This window comes from Ursus arctos, unplaced genomic scaffold (assembly GCF_023065955.2).
Source record: "Ursus arctos isolate Adak ecotype North America unplaced genomic scaffold, UrsArc2.0 scaffold_2, whole genome shotgun sequence".
Classification (NCBI taxonomy): domain Eukaryota; kingdom Metazoa; phylum Chordata; class Mammalia; order Carnivora; family Ursidae; genus Ursus; species Ursus arctos.
In genome coordinates, this window is record NW_026622874.1 from 63,704,934 (window position 1) to 63,726,118 (window position 21,185).

At 57.3% G+C, this 21,185-nt stretch overlaps 2 protein-coding genes across 2 annotated transcripts in view; one reads left to right on the forward strand and one right to left on the reverse strand.

Annotated features, from left to right (window-relative positions):
• Positions 1–455: 455 nt before the first annotated feature.
• On the reverse strand, positions 456–5,350 carry TTC24 (tetratricopeptide repeat domain 24). The gene is made up of 9 exons (XM_026485049.2): positions 4,654–5,350; positions 4,249–4,452; positions 3,567–3,695; positions 3,325–3,437; positions 2,878–2,976; positions 1,893–1,981; positions 1,648–1,736; positions 963–1,059; positions 456–537 (listed from the first exon to the last, which is right to left on the reverse strand). Exons 1-9 carry the CDS (start codon positions 5,348–5,350, stop codon positions 456–458), a joined length of 1,599 nt encoding a protein of 532 aa, XP_026340834.2.
• A 4,663-nt stretch (positions 5,351–10,013) lies between these two features.
• IQGAP3 (IQ motif containing GTPase activating protein 3) overlaps positions 10,014–21,185 on the forward strand; it is a 35,352-nt gene continuing 24,180 nt past the window's right edge. The window contains exons 1-10 of the mRNA XM_057315482.1: positions 10,014–10,091; positions 12,118–12,205; positions 15,751–15,907; positions 16,534–16,611; positions 17,863–17,939; positions 19,025–19,092; positions 19,181–19,294; positions 19,509–19,687; positions 20,071–20,149; positions 20,658–20,821. Coding sequence (XP_057171465.1) covers positions 10,055–10,091; positions 12,118–12,205; positions 15,751–15,907; positions 16,534–16,611; positions 17,863–17,939; positions 19,025–19,092; positions 19,181–19,294; positions 19,509–19,687; positions 20,071–20,149; positions 20,658–20,821 — 1,041 coding nt within the window. The 5' untranslated portion in view covers positions 10,014–10,054. The remainder of the gene's footprint in view (positions 10,092–12,117; positions 12,206–15,750; positions 15,908–16,533; positions 16,612–17,862; positions 17,940–19,024; positions 19,093–19,180; positions 19,295–19,508; positions 19,688–20,070; positions 20,150–20,657; positions 20,822–21,185) is intronic.

The following is a 21,185-nucleotide window of genomic DNA, read 5'->3' on the forward strand; positions in this document are numbered from 1 at the left end:
TGCCTCCCCAACCTGGGACTTGCGGTAGAATCCATCAGGGGGTTAAGATGTGTCCTCTGTAGTTTAGATGCCCATTTCCCCTTCGAGAAGGTGGAGGTCTGGAGACAGTCCATGACTGCAAAGCCTCCTGACCAAGATGTCACAGCTTTTAGAACTGGCAAGGGCCTTAGCAATCATGAGGGCTGGATCCAGAAGGAAAAAGGGGAAATTCACTGTTCATTTTCCCTTTTGCTTTTGCCCATTGAGTCCAAAACTCCCAACAAGGAGCAAACTGTACACCTCAGTGCCCAGACTGCAAAGGCCCTGTCCAGCTGACCCACTTGTCGGTGGTGTTCCATTATGTGTCTGTAGGGCACTGAGCAACAGGGAACTGGCTTAGTCGCAGAAACCCCTAACGTTTGTGTGTTGGTGGGGGGGGTCACACAGAGGCCACATTCAGGGCCAGCGGAGTGGGGTCACATGATCACACAGAAGCCAGACTCCATGGGTCTCCTCTGAGGGTTCCTGCTGGGGGTTCCCCTGGGCCAGATGGACGACCTGCGGGAGGCAGGGAGGGGCTTGCCCTTGGGGTGGCTAGGGAGAGAACAGAGGGCAGTCTGCTCTGGCTGTAGTTCCTGTGGCCGTCCCTGGCCCTCACCTTGGCTGCTGGGCCCCAGGGCAGGAGGGGGAGGCTTGAGCGCATGCCCCCACCCTGGACCCTGTTCGTTCAGCAGGATTTTCCGTCTCTGGGAGGCCTCCAGTCAGGCTGTTCAGGAGACGGGGGACGCCCCAGGTGAGCGCTGTTCAGATTGCTCAAGGCCAAAGACAGAGAGGCTCCAAGCACTAGACCCCCAAGCACTGGACCACATCTTCCCCCAGTCTGAATGGTGGTGATCACGTTCCGTTAAAGCCATCCAAAGCCACATCCTCTCTTACTCCTTGTATCCATTCTCCAGGCCTCCTCCTCTCCCCCAGGGACTCACCTATTGGCTTGGGGGCCATTGGGTACCAGAATGCCAGGCTGCTGCATTCGGAGAGAGCCTTGGCCTCCAAGCAGGAGGTGGGCCCCGGGTCCTGGACCTAGATGGAGAGGGACAGGCATATCCATCACAGGCCTCTCTGCACCAAGAACCACATGGTGGAAGGAGAAAGCTTTGGGAGAAGACCGAGGGTGGTGGGTGCCGGGATGCGTGCACCGGTCATGGACACAGAGGGTGCACCAAAGCCTACACTCGTACAGGACGGGCGTTCGACTACAACTCACTGCTTTCTGGAGGCAAACACACTACAAACAGAACAGGATTCCAGTCGGAAAAGCAAGTAGCCGGGAGCTCTGGCCCCAGAGGCTGAAGCCTCAGGAGAAGCTGGTGAACAGCTGGGGCAAGATAGCACCGGTACCTGGCATGTAGCAGGCTTTCAGTAGAACTTGGTGCTCTATGACGCAAAGTTCTAGAGGCTAGCGAAGCCACGCAAGCCAGGAGGAGAGGGGACTGCCGAAGGGTTTGGGGAAACTGGCCAGGGTCTTGAGACGCGAACGGGACAGGGGAGAGGGCTGGGCAGCCTCAGTGGCAGACTGGGGCAGGGGCATCTGGGAAGGGAAGGGGCTGGGAGAGCGCTCCCATTTTCAGGGAGGAGATGCACCATTGGGGACAGTCTGCTCCCACTCACACTCCAGTCTCTGTGCCCAAGATGCCAGCGGCTGGTCCTCTCTCTCCTCCTGGCCCTCCATGCACTCTTCTTTCCACCCACCCGAAGACCTGGAGGGGCGGGGAGCAAGGGGGAGAGCGGCGGCTCCGGGCCACCCTCTCCTCCCTGGGGTGGCTGCAGGCCCCAGCCCCACCCCCACCCCCCCACCTGGCAGCTGTGCACCTTCAGTGCGCCCAACCCTGGAGCCCCAGCCCTGCTCCACTCACCTGTACGGCACTTCTGCTCCACCCCTTCCTGCCTGGGCTGGGTGCCCAGCCGCCCCACCTTGAGCCTGGGGCCTCCCTGGCGCCGAAGTCTGGGAATGGTGGGGAGCAAAGGAAACCAGCTAGGGGTGTATCCACGAGTGTATGTTCTCTGCACACGCTATGGCCCCACAGAGACACAGACGTGCTACAGTCAGACTGGGGCGTGCCACCCATCTGAGAGTGGAAATCCGTGGTGAGGTCTCTGTTAGTGACTCTCGAGTTAGAATCAGGCTCCTGACTATCAGGCCTGGCCAGAGCCTGGCCTCCACCCCACCCTGCCTGGCGCCTCCAGGGGCAAAGTCCCAGCAAGGTGATGGCCACCAGTCCTCTGCCTGGACCAGACTAATTTAATTTTGCTCGCAAATTATAAGTACAGTGTCCTGGTCTTTAAGAGAAGACATAAACCCCACTAAATAAATAGAATAAATATTTAAGTATAATTTTAATTCCTGGGTGGGAGGTTGGTTGCCTGAGGGTCTCTCAGAGTGTGAGGCACATGGACCAGCTGAGAGGCTGGGAGGCAGACAGAGGGTTGGGGGGAGCCAGAGAGGGAGGGGGCAGTGGAGACACACAGAGAAAGTCCCCAGACAAGGCGGCCAGGGAGAGGACCCTCCCTGGAGCACTGCCCCCACCCTGTGGCCTTTTGGAGAACTGCAGCCAAGAACTTGGTTTCTGTCCCCTCTGAGTAGGGCTCCCCACCCTTGACTGCATCCCTGTGCTCACTGTTAGGCTGGTTACCACTCAGGCAAAGAGCCGGCACAGCCTAGCACTGGGAGACATGCCAGAATGCCCCCCCCCCCCGCCCCGGTGTCCTTGGAAGAATGATCTGTGTCCCCTACGCAGGCTCCAGTGCAGCATCCCTAGGGGGTCAGCTCTGCTTGCTACCACCTCCTTCTCTGGGTCACCTCTCCCCACCCCCAGCTCCCCGTCTCAGGGGTCACCTCACCAGGGTGTACATCGGGACAAGCCCAGCCTGGGCCAAGTGGGTCCTCATGGCGTCTGCCAGCTTGGCCACCAGCCGGTCCCGCACAGAGTCTGGCTCCTTCTGGGGAGAGGGTGGATAATGGGGGAATGGGGGAGATCTGGGCTATGCGGTCCTCTGGGGATTGGGGAAGCAAGAAACTGGACAGGCAGGAGGGAAGGGGGCTTTGTATTCCCCTCTCTTCTACCCCATCCCCACGCCTTTGCCAGGATCCTGCTACCACCTGCCCGGAACCGTGAAGAGACGAGCTCTTCCTCACAACAGTGTCCTGGGACCTAGCACACGATGTGCCCGATGCATGTTTGGTGAGTGGATGGATGGCAAGGAGAAGACAGAAGGCAGGCTGGTCAACAGACGAGGCTTCCTGGAGGCGTAGCAGGAAGAGTTTGGTCCTGGGGTGGCCCATCTCACCTGACTCCGGGCCAGCGCTTCCTTATAGTACCGTAAGGCCTGGTCGTGCTGCCCCAGTCTGGCCGCCGCAGCCCCCAGCCCCTCGCAGGCCTGCCACTGCCCCTTCGTGTCCCCTGGGGAAGAGAGCCCGGGAGGTCCTCTCATGGGTGCCCGCACCACTGACCCTCCCGTCCAGAGGTCTCGCCGCTAGCCCCCAGGACCCTTGGCCTGGCCCCTTGCCAGGGCACCTGCTAAGCCCTCACCGGTGTCCCGGGCAGCCTGTAGGGCGTGCAGGTAGTTGTCTCGGGCTGCTCTGTGGTCCCCCAGCTGGCTCAGTGCGAATGCCAGGCTGCCAAAGCTCCGTCCCTGCTCCCGCCGCTGCCCCACAGAGCCTGACAACAGAGCCAGCCCCATCCTAAGAGGGGACCTTGGCTGCGGAGGCGTCCCCCAGCAACCAGGGGCAGGCTCCCAGGAGTCCTGGCGCTCAGCCCCAGCACACCTCCAGGCGCTCTCAATAGCCAGCCTCTCCACAGGCCTGAGTTTTGGCCTGAATGCATCCCCCCCGCCCCCCGCTAGTTGGAGACATGCGACAAAGGCCGGCCAGGCAGGTGTCACCAGCTCCCTTCTTACCCGTGTGGAAACTGAAGCTCAGAAACCCGGAACCACTCACTGAATGTCACACAACCATTCAGTTGGAGGAGGCCTGTCTCCTAGCAGGGGCTCTTTCTGCTGCCCACTGCCACCTTCCCAGCCCCAGGCCTCGCCTCTGAACCCTCACCCCCCTGTTCTGTCTGCCTACCCCATCTCCTGCACCCCCAGCCCTCACCCCCGGTTCTGGGCTTCCCGGCCCTATACCCCGTCCTGAAGGTCTGTCCACTCTTCAGCATTGTGCCCCAGCTGGAGCCCCTCTGATCCCTATCCCATTCCCCAGGCCCTGGTACCCACCGTGCAGGTCAGCGGCCTTCTGGTAAAAGTCCCGGGCTTCCTGATAGTTGCCGAGGGCACTGTGGGCCATCCCAAGGTTTCTCAGCACCGTGGCATCCTCTCCTGGCCCCCGGCACAGGGGCAGGGCCCGCAGGAAGGCCTCTGCTGCTAGCGGGAACAGCTGGAGCTGGGAGTAGCTCAGGCCGAGGTCATTATAGAGCTGCCCTGGAGGGCATGGGCAGGGTCACCAGGAGCCAGGTCAGATGCTGCTGAAGCTGCATGGGTACGGCCCCTGTCCCACTCTCCCAGGGTCCTCCATCCCTTTCCCCGGCCCTCAGAGGAGCCTCTGCCTGCACCCCAGCTCTCAGAGCATCACCTGGTCTGAATGTCCCCAGACCCCATGCCGCCTTTGCCCAAAGGCCTCACCCAGCAGTCCCCGCTCAGGGCTCCTCTCCGCAAGCCTCCGGCTCTCCTCCAGCACCTGCAGCACCTCAGCCACCCCGTGCCGCCCGCTCTTCAGCATACAGCCTGCCGCAGCCCCCGAGGCCAGGGCTGCAGCCTGGGGCTGCCCTGCTTGGGCGTAGGCCCGGCTTGCCTCCTGCAGACAGTGGGCTGCTAGCTCAGGCTGTCCCAGAGCCTGGTAGCAGGCTCCCATCTTTGCCTGGGCTTGCCCCTGGTCACCCAGTGGCCGGTAGTGACCCAGGGCCCTGTGGTACCAGGCCAAAGCTTGAGGCAGGTTGCCCAGGGCCTGGTAGGCCAAAGCCACATTGAAACACTGGTCACCATGACACCTGCCCTGTGCCTTCTCTTCAGGCTGGGCTCTCAGGAGCAGCTCAAGGCCTCTGGCTGGGTCCCCAGTCTCCACATAGGCGGCCCCCAGGTTGAAGGCACAGGCCTGGAGAACAGGGGTACCCCTAGTTTGTGGGGCCTCAGAGGCCAGGATGAAGGCCCTTTGGAAGCTGGTCAAGGCTTCGTGGTTCCGGCCAGCCAGTAGGGCTCTGTGGCCAGCCCTGGTGAGGGCTTGGATGCCAGGCTCTTGCCGTGGCCGCTTCTTCTTCTTCTTGGAGGTTGAGGGCTCAGGCTCCAGCTCTTGGGGGGCATCCTCAGGGTTGGAGAAAGACATAGTGCTGACAATGGGGAGCAGAGCGGTCAGTATGTCACCCTTGGCTTCCTCCAAAGCAGGATCCCTCAGGGGTGATTCAGCCCCACCCCTGCCCTGCTGTGACCTCAGAGTTTCAAGGACTTCTCTCTGCCACCTTACTTTGCTTCATCGGTCCTCCTGGGGCCATATCAACCCTTACTCCAACGTCCCAACTCGTTCTTAGTCTTTCAGGCCCCAGTTCAAGTAACATTGCCCTCCAGAAAGCCTCCTCCCTCCACCGTCTGGGTCCTTCTGGACTCCCAGGGCACCTATGCCCGTGTCTTTCACAGCATTGACCACGCCGGGCTGAAGTTGCTGACTTTTTGTCTATCTCTCCTACTAGATTTGGAGCAGCGTGAAGGGGCTGGCACATAGTAGGTCCTCCATAAATGTTCATCGAACGAGAGGGACCCGGATGACGCAAGTGTACCGTGCGGCACTGAGCCGTGCACTTGGAAGCGGCTTGGCTGGCGGAAGGCACGTTACATCTATGTTACTGGAGTCCAAAATCCCACATGAAGGAGTAAATGAACAGACAGACAAACAGAGCACATGCAGGGCCTCTCCCCATCACCCCTTCACGCTGTTCCTCCACGGACGCCCATACACTCACAAGGATGGGTGCTCCCGCTGCCCGATCCCAAGGTGTCGATCAAGTCAGCTCAGCAGACGCTGGGTGCCAGCCTGCTGCGTACCAGGAGCCACAGGACACTAGGGACACAGAGCTGGACAGGCTCTCGAATTGGCAAGGAGTCAGCTTTCAGGAAAGAGGGTGCTGTCTCCCCATTCGCTGCCCACGCCCTATCTCAGGGGACCTCCTTCTCCATGGCTGGCTGGTTCTGGTCCCCCAGCAACCTGCTCTGGTCTCAAATGTGCTTTTCCCCATTAGGATCCTCTCCCCTGGAAAGGCAAAGCTTTCTCCCGAGCTCTCCTCCCAGGAGCCGGGAAGGGGTGGCAAAGCCTCAGGCCTGGGCTCTCAGCCCCTCCCCTTCCCTCTGTCCTTCCGCCTCTTTTATAGGAGAGACAGTCAGAGGTGATTCTCTTTTTAAAGAAATTCCCCCTGCAACTAAGAATACCTAGGAATCTTGCTTTCCAGGCCCTCATCCCTGGGGCATTCCTGGCTACCCACCCCAGGCCTTGGGGCCCTAGCCACAGGATACCTTACCTCCCTCCATCTTCTCCGCACCTGGCTTTCTAGAATGGTCCCTCTGGCTTGGGTTACCTCGCCAAGCTCTGAGCTCAGAGCCCCGGGGTTACCAGAGGACCAGGTACCACCCTCTACTCCTAGGAGATTTTTGATGGACACCTCAGATGCCCTATCTTAGTGTGGCATCACTGAGAGTGGGCGGGCACACTACCTGCATTCCCTTGCCCTTCCTGCCCCCCACTCACCCCCCACCCCTGCACACCTCCCCCCAGTCCTTCACTGCAAGCAAGGAATCAAGCAAGATGGCTTGTTACTAGTTAGAACCTCAGGGGTCTTCTGTCCCATACTCTTATTCTACAGAGGAGGGGACCAGGCTCAGGAAGCAGGTGGGACCTTCCTGAGGTCACAGAGTGCGTGTAGCTGGGATCAGACCCGGGGTTTTCTGATTCTGGGCTAATTAGCCTAGGGTTCCTTCCACTGCACTGTGACTGCAAGTTTTAATGAGGCCTGGGCTGTCCTAGAACTGAACGCTTTCACACACACACACACACACACACACACACGCACACACACGCACACGCACACACCTACGCTCTGTGCTTCTGTGTGGTACATTCCACATTTGGGAATGGGGTTAAAGGTTGACGTCAGGAAGGGCCTGGAGATCAGAGGAGTCTCTCTGCCCCCAAATCCCTTTCCCAGCTCCGCCGATCTGCAGCCTCCACGTTCTGCTAATGAGAGGACGGCAGGCCCCAGGACGCCGGGCACCTATGGCGTGAACTCACGCAGGTGGCGTGCAGCCGAAAGCAGATGTCCTCATTTGCTGGCAGAGAGGTCTCTTTTAAGTAAAGAGGCCTTTGCCAGAAACAAAATTACAAGGAAGTCGCTGGGCCCCCTGCACTGGGCAGCCTTTGCCGAGTGCCTGCCGTGGGCCCGCATAGCGCTGGGTGCCACACACTGGGCCCATACCCATGGCGGGCTTTCTTGGCGGCCACTGTGCCTGCCCACGGCCTGGCCTCCAGGACACCACCAGGGCCTGGCCAGGGCTGCACAGGCAGCTCAGCCGGCTTCCCTTAAGGGGAGAGGTTTGGGGAGGGGGCGGGGACTGAAACTATGCTGGCAAGGTTCCACTGACCTCTCAGTGACCTAGGGATCGTTTCTGAATCACCAGCTTGTTCGATTCCCACTTTAGGTGACATATCCTTGCAACTGTCCCCCTACTTGACTTCCAGGATCCACTGTGTCCTGGCTCCATCTCTTCCCCGTCTCCTTGCTGGGCCCTCTGTATACCCCTTGAATGCAAACAGTCCCCACCCCTCTGCCCTTTGCTCTCTTCTTGCTTTATAGACATTTCCATGAATGTTCCATCCACTCCTCTGATTTTCCCACCACAGATAAGCCAGTAATTTCTATTCTAAATGTAGATTCTAGACTTGGCTAGTCCGAGCAAAGTTCCCGTTCCCCCCTATCTACCCACTCCCTGTTCCCGGTGTTCACTGGTCCACCACCAACCCAGTCTGTCAGCTGGAACTGCGGGAGGTATCCATGACCCCCACTGCTCCCATGCTCGGTCCTACTGGTTTGACCTCTGAGCCCTCTCCCCCGTGCGGTGTCATAGCCACGGCCTTGGAGGTGGCACAGCTGTGGGAACTCAAGCCTGGAGTGGCACGGACTTTGTGTCTTGGCTTCACTGGTTTTTAGCTGTGTGACATTTCTGAGCCTCAGTTCCCGTATCCGTATTATGAAGATCGAACAAGATGATGCTAAATGTGGCTCCAGCGGACCATTCACACTGTGCACCTGTCGTTGCTGTGCGGTCCCTAACGCCCGTATGCGACAAATACATCTCCTCGGGCCCTGTGTCCGGCCCCTGTTGCCCTGGCATGGAGGAGACAGTGTGAGTCAGCTGGGTTTGCCCCCTCCTTTCTCCCACGGGGGAGCCCCAGTTGTAGAGAGTATGGGATGCTAAGACTCGAGAGGAAAGGCCCACCGGGTCCTCAGCCATCTGTTTACAATCCACCTACCCTCTCAGGCCCAGCAGCCCTCGTCCCAAGCAGAAGTGTGGGTAGCTCATCCAGGTTCCTCCTTTCTGGCTGGGTTGGGGGTTTCTGCACATAAGGGCCTCATTATGCAACTGTTCCCTGTCAGGGCCCTGGGCTGCCCAGGTCCTTCCCAGCAAGCAGGGAGTGGGACCTCTATCACCAAGAATCTAGATTCTACTTCCCTGCGTGGAGAGCAAAGGGGACCCCTTCTGGTCTCAGGGAATGCCTACTCTCTTCAAACCGCACATCTCCCACTGTTTTGTCTCAGCTCTGAGGCCCCTCTGTTCCTCTGAAGGTTTGGATATTTTTGGTTTTCTACCCCTTCAAATCTCTCCCCTGAGGCTAGGAGCCTAGGCTGCCTTGCCTCTTGACTGGGGCATTGGTGGGTGGGAGGGAGGGCAAAAGAAGAAGTGCCAGATGGGGGAAGCCTATTAGATAATATAGCAAAACAAATTTTAGGACAGGTGTCATAATTATTTGTACTAGTTCAGACCTTACTGTCTCTCGCCTGCGCTGCTGCCATGAGCTCTCAGTCGGCCTCTGTTCCTAGCCTCACCCTGTTCCAAGCCCCTGCTGCAAAAGGACCTTTATAACATATAGACCTGGCCTTGACCTACGTGTGAAGTGTTCTTTGGCTTGTGGCTGCTCCCCAGACGGCATCCCGGCTCCTCAGCCTGCTGGCCGGGCCCCTGCAGCCTCTCTTCCTGCCTCTCCCTGACTGAGCTGTTTGTCTATCAGCTGCCCCAGTCCTGACCTTCCTCCTTGCTCTCACACGTGCTGTTTCCGCGGACTGAAATGTCTCTCCTTCAGGCTGATGAATTCTTGTTCCCTTTCCAACCCAGATCAGCTGTCACCTCCACTAGGCAGTCTTCCTGTCCTTCACTGCCCTTAACTTCATGACAGCGGTGACCTCATCCCTCTGAATATCGCTGACCTCTAACATATTTGACTTCATGTGTGTCTCTCATTCCAGAACAGCAGGCTTTAGGGCCTTAATTATGCTGATTTTTTAAGATTTTTTTTTTTTTCAGTAATCTCTTCACGCAACGTGGGGCTCGAGCCTAAACCCCCAGATCAAGAGTAGCACGCTTTACTTTGCGGACTAACCCGGCCAGGTGCCCCTAACTATACTGATTTCTCTTTGCATCCGCACCATCTCCTTCAGTGCAAGCCGGTCCGCCACTTAGCGGGAGCCAAGAACGCTACAGGCGGCGGCGCGGGGTTCGTGGGAACACTAGGGGGAAATGATGGAGGCAAGGGCAGCCGACGAGACTTGGAGGAACAGCAGCACCCCACCACTGCGCAGAAAACGGACTGCGACTCCTATTGCCTCCTGGGCCTCCTCCTCCGCACCTGGCCGCGCTCCTGGGCCTGCGCCGCCTGGAACTACAAATCCCAGCGGCCTCCGCGGCTCGGGCCGGAAGTGCTGTCCGGCGGCGGCGACGGTGAGGGCGGCGGCCCGGCGGCGGGAGATTCAAACCTGGAAGGAGGAGGAACATGGAGCGGCGGAGAGCGGGCGCGGACGCCGCGCTGTGTGAGTGCAGAGGGGGCCGAGGAGGGCGGTGGGCCTGCGCCCCGCGGGGAGGAAGTCCCCTGTCGGGTCTCCGCTGCGCTTCAAGCTTCCAGAGTTTTCTCCCTCGTCCCCAAATTCTGGGGCTGGGCGAGTGGGGGTGGTCTGGATGGCCCCTTAAGAAGGCAGCAGTTACAGGTGGCAGGCGTGCTTGCCCAGCCCCGAGAGCTTGGCTTTCGGTGCCGCGTTGAGACCGTGCAGCCAGTGGGAATTAGCCGGGAAGCTTGTTTCAAATGCACACTCCTCGGCCCTGGCCCGCGGCTTCAGCTCCCGTGGGTGGGGCCCATCCTCTGCATTTGTAACCAGCACTGCTGTGCTACTTCCCTCGCCCCAGGTAATTATGCAGCTAGTCCTCGGGCCACACTTGCAAAGACACTGCTTTAGAAAGAGGCCGGGGTCGGGAGGATTGCCCAGCAGAAAGCTTGCTGTCTGACCTTCTGAATGACAGGGAGCATCTCCTTCTTCCACCCCTTCCCCGTTCTTGCCAGCGGGGTTCAAAAAACAAAGTCCATGTTCTCGGATCTGTTGAAGGAAAGCTAGCTCCACACCTGAGAAGCGCAGGAGGACTGACTTTTTTCAAGACGTGTGTGTGTGTGTGTGTGTGTGTACGCAAAGCCCTGCCCATCTCACACAGCCCTCAGTTCATAACTCCGAGGTGATGTCATTTGCTTACTGGTTTAGTTTCCGTGCTTAGCAACCAGTGCTTGTTCCTTGTACACACCCTTGAAGGAACTGATGGATTTCCTACAGTTGGCTGGTGCTTTCGGATCTGAACGAGGACGTTGTGTGTGTGTGTGTGTGTGTGTGTGTGTGTGTGTGAACTTGCTTAACTGCCAATTCCGGTAAGCCCTGCCCCTCGTCCAAATCATGTTGCAGGATATGCAATATAAGGACATATGGTAAAGAGTAGGATTAACGTTAAGTGTTGGGGCAAAGACTTGTCTCTCTTCAAGCCCTCTATGTTTATTTCCTGTGTGTGTATGTGTACAACTTTGTCTCGCCCTGTCCGATTTTGTATTGTCTTCCCTAAGGAGACTCCAGAGGTGGCGGACGGGAGAACGGGAAGAGAAAGGGAGGCTGAGGCTAAAGCAGACTATGTGCTGTCTCATCTAAGGCATTCCCTGCTCTCAAGTTTGAGGGTCAGAGTATTGTCTGCATTTTATTTAGCTTGGAGATTATGTTCTTTCTCAGGGGACTTATACCAAAAAGGAGAGTAAAGATATCTTTGCGATCTTTTAAGATTCTCTGTCCTTCCACTAATCCCTAGTGAGTGCCCTATTCCACATGGTTCCCTTTGTTGAACTACCTTCCCCCACTTTCCCTGCTCGTTCTTTAAGATTCTACTCATGGGTGGAACCCTTTGTTTTGTCTGCTGCTTGCATCATATGTGGCTATAATCACACCTGTCACTTTAGGATGGAATTTTTCACTTACACATTTTTCTTTTCTAGCACTAATCTGTGTTTCGTGAGAGTAAGGAGGCCCTAGCCCAGGGCCTGACAGACAGAAGGTAGCGCACGAATGAATGGTCGTTGAATGATGAGTCCCAGTTGGTCCTCTTAGCCTAGCCCCTGGGAGCGGGCCTGAGGAGGGTGACACCGGTCCAGGTCTTGGAGAACTCAGAGGCTATTAGGGGTAAAACAAGGGGCTACGTTCCCAGCTGTGGAGGAGTCTGGACATCCGTGCTGGGAGCCCTGAGGGAAGGGCTTGAAATAGATGGGAAGGAGGGGTCAGGAGATGGCTGGAGGGGAAGAGGAGGGAGCACCTCTGACACAGGGGAGCCCCCTGTTAAGGGGTGCCAACCAGGGCAACTTTACGGTATGGGGGCCGAAGGTTGGAGCCAGAGGTGTCAAGAAGAGGGGGGTGGACTGTGAGAGGTGCTTCAGGTCTCTGGGCAGAGTCACCCAAGAAAGTCTGTTGAGAAGCAGCTTTGGTGCTATGGCCCTTTGTCTAACACTCCTCCTCGGCCTTGTCCCCCTTCACTCCTCAGGCGAACGCCTCACAGCTGAGGAAATGGATGAGCAGAGGCGGCAGAATGTTGCCTATCAGTACCTGTGTCGGCTGGAGGAAGCCAAGCGGTGAGCAGAGGGACCGCCCGCCTCTGGTCCCCGTTTCCCATCCTGCCCACCCCAGGCACCTGCCCCCAGCAGATGCAAAAGGACAGGGGCCCCTTCTTCTCTTTTAAGACTGTATTTTGTTAGAGCCGTCTCGGGTTCAACATTAAGAGGAAGATAGAGATTTCCCAGGTATCCCCGGCCCCCACACATACAGCCTCCACGGGCGACATCTGCAAACGTGGCATATTCGTTACAACTGAGAAACTCACCTGGACACGTGGTCTCCCAAAGTCCGCGGTTGACCTTAGGGATCACTCTTGGTGGTGCACGTTCTATGGGTTTGGACAAACGGTGAATGACATGTATCCACCATTATAGTGTCTTAGAGCAGTTTCACTGTCCTAGAGTAGTTTCAGGGTGCTCTGCCTCTTTGTTCCCCATCCCACCCCCTGCAACCACTCCTCTCTTCTCCTGTCTCCATAGTTTCTCCATAGTTGGAATCGTGCAGTACGAGCCTTTTCGTCTTTCACTTAGTAATATGCCTTTGAGGTTTCCTCCATGTCTTCCTAGGGCTTGACAGCTCATTTCTTTTTAGCGCTGAATGATATTCCATTGTCTGAATGGACCACAGTTTATTAATCTGTCACCTACTGAACGACATCTCGGTTGCATCCAACTTTTGGCGGTTATGAATGAAGCCGCTATAAACATCTGCAAGCAGGTTTTTGTGCGGATGTGTGTTTTAACTCCTTTGGGTAATTAGCAAGGAGCACGATGCTGGATCGTACGTTTGGTTTTGTAAGACGCCGCAGAACTATCTTCCTAAGTGGCCTCCGCATCCTGCGTTCCCAGCAGCCGTGACTGGGAGCTCCTAGTGCGCCCTTCCTCGTCAGCGTCCGATGTTGTCAGGGTCCAGATTTCGGTCATTCTAACAGGTGTGCAGTGGAAACTCATTGCTTTCATTTGCATTTCCCTGATGACATGTGGTGGGAAGCATCTTTCCAGATGCTTAGTTCCCATGTGTGTGTCTTCTTTGGGGAGGTGTCTGTGAATGGGTGGCTGTGGCCCATATTTTAATCGGTTGTTTGTTCTTTTATTGTTGAGTTTTGAGGTGTGTGTGTGTGTGTTTTAGTAAGCTCTATGCTCAACGTGGGGCTTGAACTCATGACCCCGAGATCGAGAGTCGCATGCTTCACTGACTGAGCTAGCCCAGCAACCCCGTCCTTTGTGTATTTCAGATACTAGTCTTTTATCAGATATGTGTTTTGCAAATATTTTCTCCCAGAGTGTGTCTTGTCTTCTCGTTCTCTTTTCTAGAGCAGAAGTTTTTCATTTCATTTCATTCATTTATTTAAGATTTTATTTATTTACTTGCGAGAAAGAGCACACAGGAGCAGGGTGGGGGGAAGGGGCAGAGGGAGAGAGAGAAGCAGATTCCCCACTGAGCAGGGAGCCCGATGCCGGGCTCTACCCCGGGACCCTGGGATCATGACCTGAGCCCAAGGCAGATGCTTCATCGACTGAGCCCCCCCGGCGCCCCTGATGATCCATTTCGAGTTGATTTAGCGTCTAGATTTATTTCTTTTGCATGTGGATGTCTGGTTGATCCGCGCCGTTTGTGCAAGAGACGCTCTGCTCCCTTGGATTGCCTCTGCTCCTTAGTCAAAGATCAGCTGAGCGATGTGTGGGTCTGTTTCTCTCCATTCTGTTCCGTTGCTCTAAGACCACACTGTCTCGATTACGGTGGCTAAGATGGGCGATGTCAGTCCTCCAGGTTTGTTCTTTGACTGCAATATGGGGTTGGCTATTCTGGGTCTTTTGTCTCCATACAAACCTTCGAATCAGCATCTTGATACCCACAAAATAACTTGCTGGGCGTCTGTTTGGGATTGCACTGAATCCGTGGACCCCGTTGGGACGAACCAACATCTTGGCAGGTATGGAACCTTCCTGCCCAGGAGTGTGGGGTCTCTTTCCACTCCGCTTGCTTTTCCTTTGATCTCATTCATCAGGGTTTCATAGTTTTCCTCAGAGATCTTGTACATATTTTGTTGCATTTATACCTAAGTACCTCATTTTTGGGGTCTAACGGAAACCGTATTGTGTTTTTAATTTCAAATCCCACTTGTTCAGTGTAGTACATAAGACAGCGACTGACTTGTGTGTGTTACCCTTGTGTCCGAGAGCCTCGTGTGAGGCTTTGTGTCGCCTCCTTTCAGATTCTCCACGTAGAAGGTCACGCCATCTGTGAGCAAAGACAACACCACATCCTTCTATCCCCCTACATTCTTCAGTGCCTGTCTCTAAATGTATGGACATTTGCTCACATAATAACCACAGCGCCATTCTAATTCCCAGGGAAGTTACCCATTAATCCTTGGAAGCTCAACACCCGGCCATTTTCAAGTTTTCCTGATATTCCAGAAAAATAACCTATTTTTCAGTTGGCTTATTCAAATAAGGATCTAACAAAGCTCACATGTTGCATTTGGTGGTTGTGTCTCTGAAATCTTCTTTAACCCAGAATAGCACACCTCCCCTTTGCAGCTCTTTATGTCACCGACTTGGTGAAGAAACCGGCTCGTCTGTCGTGTGGACACCCTATGTTCTGGGTTTGTCTCTGCTTCCTTGTGTCCACTGGCTTGTTCCTCTGTACCCCGCATGTCCTGCAAATGGGTGTTGGCTCTAAAGGCAGCGTAAAATGCTCCATCCTTTCCTTTTAATCAATAGTATATTCTTAACGTTCTCCAGAAAAGCAGGTAGCGTGGGTAGACAGGAAATCAGGTGTCTGTGGCCGGGAGGGCATAGAGCGAGGCGTGACTGGCTGTCTTTGCAGACGGAGGCTTTCCTGTAGCTGTCCGTGCATGGAGAAGTTTGGAGGTCCCATGACCCCCTCATGCCACCATCAGTAACAACATGCTTCACGTGCCTTCTCCCAGGGTGTTCACACTCAATAGCTCGCGCACCCCCTCACACACCCCTGGCAGCTGCCCCCTGAGACAGCGCGTGCAGGCCGCGCTTTCTTCAGTGTGCGGGTTACACAGTGAGCCTCCGAGAGGTCGGGGAGGGGGGAGATGGTGTGCAAACCAGGTCTTCCGAGTCCAAGCGCTCTGGCCTTTCTGTCCCTTTGTGCTGCTTCCATCACCCTGGGGGTTCCCTTCATCAAAGCTGGGTTCTGAGCTGTGTAGACGTGACCCTTCAAGCCTGGGTTCTTAGAAAACACGCAGAGTGAGAGCAGGGAGAGGTGTGGTGCGGTGCGGCAGTCGTGCTAACCACACTTGAGAGGAAGGGTCTAGCGTGTGACGGGCATGGGCCTCCCCGCGACGCACAGTCTCAGGGTCTGTCAGGGAAGATTTTCAGGGGTGAGCAGGGGCTGAGGACTGGCCATTCCAGTGCTTGGCGCGGCTGGGGATCAGGTGGCAGCAGCCAGACCACAGGCTGAGAGGGGAGCTGGGAGTAGGACAGGGACGGGAGGTGGGAGTCCGAGGCCCCTCTGCGCCAGGGGGGAGGCGCAGGCGCTGGGGCCAGAGTGGGTGGCAGGCGCTGTCCTGCTCTTGCCCTTTCAGCTGGATGGAGGCCTGCCTGAAGGAGGAGCTTCCTTCGCCGGTGGAGCTGGAGGAGAGCCTCCGGAATGGAGTGCTGCTGGCCAAGCTGGGCCACCGTTTTGTGCCTGCCGTGGTCCCCTGGAAGAAGATCTATGACGTGGAGCAGCTGCGGTACCAGGTGGGGAAGGGAGGTCTTGACCTTCCGCTCCCTCCTCTCAAACTTGCCCTTCTCCTCAAGGCTGTGACAGGAGGGCGACCGTATAATGTATTGTCCAAACCTGGACATGGTTGAGGATGAAGGGGGGTGCTACCAATCACTGCCAACAGGAGCCGTTGAGGCCGCCCGGCCAGACTCCGCGTGCGGGCAGCAAGGGACTCTTGCTAGGTGGGCCCTGAGATGTCCCTGGTAGGAGACGTCTGAGCAGACTTTTCTACGCAAGTCGACGCTCAGAGGCTTGTGGGCTTTGCCACCATGATGGTACTCCCGGGCCCTCTGCCCCTTCCCTGTGCCCTGGCCAGCCCACCCCTGTCTCCTTCCCGCCTTACCTCTGGACTCCCCTTTTCTCAGAAGGCTTCCTGGGTTGTTAATCCCACATCTTCCTTCCCAAATGTCCTTCTGGGTCAGCCATTCCTGGCGGTTTCCATCTGTCCTGTGGGGCAGGGGGACAGAATATGGGAAACCCATAGGTCAGGGTCCTCTGGCTCCTCCTGGCCTTCAGGCCTCCAAGCCGTGGTCTGGGCTCTGCCCACGGGGAACCCTGAGAACTGTGGAAATAGATTCTCATCTCTTCCCTTCCCTTTCAGGCAACCGGCTTGCACTTCCGGCACACAGACAACATCAACTTTTGGCTGTCTGCGATAGCCCACATCGGCCTGCCTTCGGTAATACTGGGCCTCGAGATTGGGGTTCATCTTTGCTCTCTACCAGCCCTGGACCCCCTGCATGCAGGCTTTGTCTCCCTGGGACCCTTCAGTCCCTGCCCTCCTGTCTCCTGAACGAGCTTAATCAGAGGGTTTCGATGGCGGCTGCCTGTCTCTCAGCCGTGTTACTTGGTCCTGCCTCTTCTTCCTGTGGGGGAGGCAAGTGGAGGGAGGTGAAGGTCCCTGACCCAAGCTGCAGTGTCCCCACTAGTGAGCGCGGCCCCCATGTGGTGCAGGAGACGGGCTCGTGTTAGCCAGCCTTCTTCCCGCCAGTTTGAGGATATAAAGCAAGGGGAGGCCACAGGCCCTGTCCCCTGGGGTGGACCTGGAAGCCTGGGCCCAAGACCCCCGCCGGCCACGTGCTGCATGTCCTCTGGCTCCGTGGGCCTTATGTGTTTCTTGACTGTAAAAGGGGCGTGGTGATCGTGGACGGTTGTCGGGAGGACCGGAGGCGCTGCGCGGGTTCCCTTCGCGAGCTGTAAAGAACTGGACACATTAGGGCACGATAGGATTCTACAGTGTGTCTCTTCTTCCGGGGAGCTGTGAGACGAGGAGGCGGCAGTAAAGGAAGACTAGGTGGGAGGCAGGGGCAATGGAGACATCTGTCCTCAGTGAGGCGGGAACGCTGTGCCGTCTCCTAGGCATCTAAAGTGGCCAAGAGGTTTTGAGTTTAGACCTCACTAGTCACCAGGGCGCACGGGAGGCCATCCTCCGAGGACTTGATTCTTTGAGGGGCCCCCGCTGCTCAGAGGCCTTTGGCTTAGAGTCAGGGATGTGTGCTCTCCCCGCTTTGTGGTCCTTGACAGCGTGTGCCTCATTGGTCCCTCTGTGGGAGCGTGGCCATCTATCTGGTGAGAGTCCAGTGTGAGGAGCACCGGGCTCGCTGTGTCTCTGGGATGGATGGGGGCCTCTTTCTCCTGGAGGGTATGGTCTGCGTCCTATAACCTTGATAGCCCTGCCTGTGTCGGGTGAGCCCAGGGCTGTGTGTGTGTGGCTGGACCTTGGTTCCGTATGTGGCCCCAGGGCCTTTCTTTAACACTGAGTGTATGGGTATGGTGCTGGGTGTAAATGGCTGGTGAGACTGACCTAGATGCCCCAGTCAACAAAGGATCACACACGCAGGCGGGAGAGGAAGACTGTTCCCCGGCCCCTCTCTCTCTAGCTGGTGCTGTCACGTTTCCGACGGCAGTAACCAGCTGGCTTCCCCTCCAGACCTTCTTCCCGGAGACCACAGACATCTACGACAAGAAAAACATGCCCCGGGTGGTCTACTGCATCCACGCGCTCAGGTGAGAGGCCCTACACTGCCGTCCTCCCGTTTCCTCTCCGTGCATGCAACAACGGTCAGCAACACATGTTGGAGCAGGGAGGACGGCGGGTAGGCCCCAAGGAGCCCCGCTCAGGAGAGGGAGACTTTAGATTTTTGTAGTTGTGTCCAGATTTATATGCATAGTTTGTTTTTTTTTTAATTTTATTTATTTGACAGAGAAAGTGAGAAAGCACAAGCAGGGGGAACAGCAGAGGGAGGGGGAGAAACAGACTCCCCGCTGAGCAAGGAGTCCGATGCGGGTCTCGATCCCAGGATCCTGGGATCATGACCTGAGCTGAAGGCAGACGCTTAACCATCTGAGCCACCCAGGCGCCCCTATATGCATGTTTTTAAAAGAGTTTATTTGAGAGCAAGAGAGCGCGCACAGAAGCCAGGCGGAGGGGCAGAGGGAGAAGCAGACTCCCTGCTGAGCAGGGAGCCCACGTGGAGCTTGATCCCGGGACCCTGGGATCCTGACCCGAGCTGAGGGCAGATGCGTCACCGACGGAGCCGCGCAGGCGCCCCTCGTGCATGTGTGTGGACACGTTTGCATGTGCGTGGGGGTGAAGGAAAAGGGCAGGAAGGAAGGGTCTTCTGCTTGTGACGGGCACAGAGGAGTCAAAACAGGCTCCACCAAGAATGTCGCGAGCAAGTGACTTAGTGTGAGTGGTGATGGCTGTCTGGTTCTACCCATGGCCAGCCATTAGCGACCAGCAGCTGAATCTCAGAGTGACCGACCTGTCCCTGTGTCTGCCATGTCACCTCCTCCTGACTTCATGTCCCACGTCCGTGTGCCTGGCCCTGCAGGTCTCTGCTTACAATGCCGCCCCCCCCCCCCCCCCCCCCGTCTCTGAGCACTTCTCTGAGAAGTCCGCGCCCCCCCCCCCCCCCCCACCTCTCAAGCATCCTGTTTCTCTTCTGTAGCACTTGTCTCAGGCTCACTTCCAAGGTCCCATGAACCGGGGGGCTTGGTCCCCACGTCCAGGTCCCCGTGGCATCTCGTGCAGACCCATGCGTCCAGCACACCAACATAAATAGGCCCCCATGCCTTCCCTTCTTTTCCAGTCTCTTCCTCTTCCGGCTGGGACTGGCCCCTCAGATACATGATCTGTATGGGAAAGTGAAATTCTCAGGTGAGCCCAGCTCCTTCCCCAGCTGCTCATGTGGGCAGGGTCTCGGGGGCTCTGGCCCTGAGGAAGAGCGCCTGTGGTGTCGTTGCAGCCGAGGAACTCAGCAACATGGCCTCGGAACTGGCCAAATACGGCCTTCAGCTGCCTGCCTTCAGCAAGATCGGGGGCATTCTGGCCAATGAGCTGTCGGTGGATGAGGCCGCAGGTAGGCGCTGGGCTCTGCCCTGCAAGGGGTGGGCTCAGTGAGATCAGGAGGGCTCCGGGCCTCAGATGGATTCTGGGTGCCTCTCATCGGTAGGCAGGGCTGCCAGGCCTCCTGGGTGGGAGGAGGGACTGCTATCAGAGTGCCTGGGGCTGGCCGTGCTGCAGCAGTCTGGGGTTAGTCTGGCCTCCTGACCTTGTATCTGTACCCTCCCCAGTCCACGCAGCTGTCCTTGCCATCAACGAGGCAGTGGAGCGAGGGGTGGTCGAGGACACCCTGGCTGCCTTGCAGAATCCTAGTGCTCTCCTGGTGAATCTTCGAGAGCCTCTGGCGGCCATCTACCAGGAGCTGCTGGCCCAGGCCAAGGCGGAGAAGGCCGCCAGTGCCCAGACCCGCGTAAGGAGGAGCCTCGGTCGCTGAGAGCCAGGTGGCCCATAAGACCTGCAGTGGACAGGACTCCTGTCTGTCCAGTCCCACATCCCAGAGTTGCTGAGAGGAACTGTCACTTGTGGGTTATCATAGAGAGACAGGAGAGGCACCGGGGAGAATGAGGATTCAGAGAAGGCAGGAGGGGGTTCTGGAGCCTGGAGGTTCGGGGCAGACTGAGATGGGGACGTAGGACTGGATGAGACCGTGCAGGAGTTGCCAAAGGCGGGCCTGAATCCTGGGTTCCCCAGAATCCTTCTGGCCAGATTGCCCTTGGGCTGGAAAGGCCCCCGGGGGAGGAAAGAGGTACAGACAAGGAGGAGCTGGTGTCCCAGGCCTCTCTCTCGGTGCAGGGTGGCGGAGAGAGCCGGGATGTCTATGACTGCTTCCTGACTCAGGCTGAGATCCAAGGCAACGTCAACCACGTCAACGGTGAGAGAAGTGGGCTGGGAGTGAGCGAGTCCCTGCATCGGGCGGTTTGGGGGTGGCTCTCACTTGGGCCAGCCCTCATGTCTCAGGAAAAGATCCCAAGTCAAGAAGAAGCGTGTGCCCTGCTGTACGGCCGTCTGTGTCTAGAGATGTGGCCCCATCGAGGGTGTTTCTGTTTGGATGGAGATCCATGGGGAGGGCGGAGGCAAGGGCAGGCCTTCCAGCTCTTGGGGCAGGGGCAGCCAGCCCGGGGTCCTTCTTGAGAAGGAGGTGTGAGGAATGGATGGGGGAGGGGGCGGGGGCGGGAGGGGCTGCTGGAAGACTCAGGACAGCGGGGGCATCCGCCTGTTTGGGGCAGGACGTCCTCAGGGTCTGGGGTGGTGTGGTGGGAAGGCTGCGAAGATCCCACTGCGGGTTTGGGGCTGGAGCAGGGTCGAGGAGCTCTGGGCCGGTGAGAAGAATAGGGCTGGGCTTTCACGTATTGTCCACCGTGAGTCTTGGTCTTTTGCAGTCCATGGGGCTCTAGAAGCTGTTGATGATGCGCTAGAAAGAAAGAGCCCTGACGCTTTGCTGGAGGCCCTTCTGGACCCTGCGCTGGCCCTGCGAGGGGTCAGGAGAGACTTTGCTGACTGGTACTTGGAACAGCTGAGCTCAGACAGAGAACAGAAAGCACAGGTCAGGCCCCACTACATGCCCGCCTCTTCCTTGGGCATCACCTCTGTCACCTGCTGGTATTCAGGCAGTGCCAACTACATGTGTAGATGATTACATCACCCCAAAGCCTAACGGCCTAGCCTGGCGGGGGTGGGGGTACCCAGGGGCAGCCCGACAGCTCCCCTGTTGCCGAAGCGGGGCATCTGCTCAGCAGTCTTGTCTTCACGGCTGCTGGCATTTCCCGGACGCGCCGTCCGTGTTGTCTGGGTAGTTATGTCAGTGCGTGCTGGGTAAGAAGGAGGCAGAGGTTCGACACAGGGTAGTCGGGGGATGCTGGGAGCCCGTGCTGGCAGCTCCTGTGGGTGTTCACAGCCCAGGGCTCCCC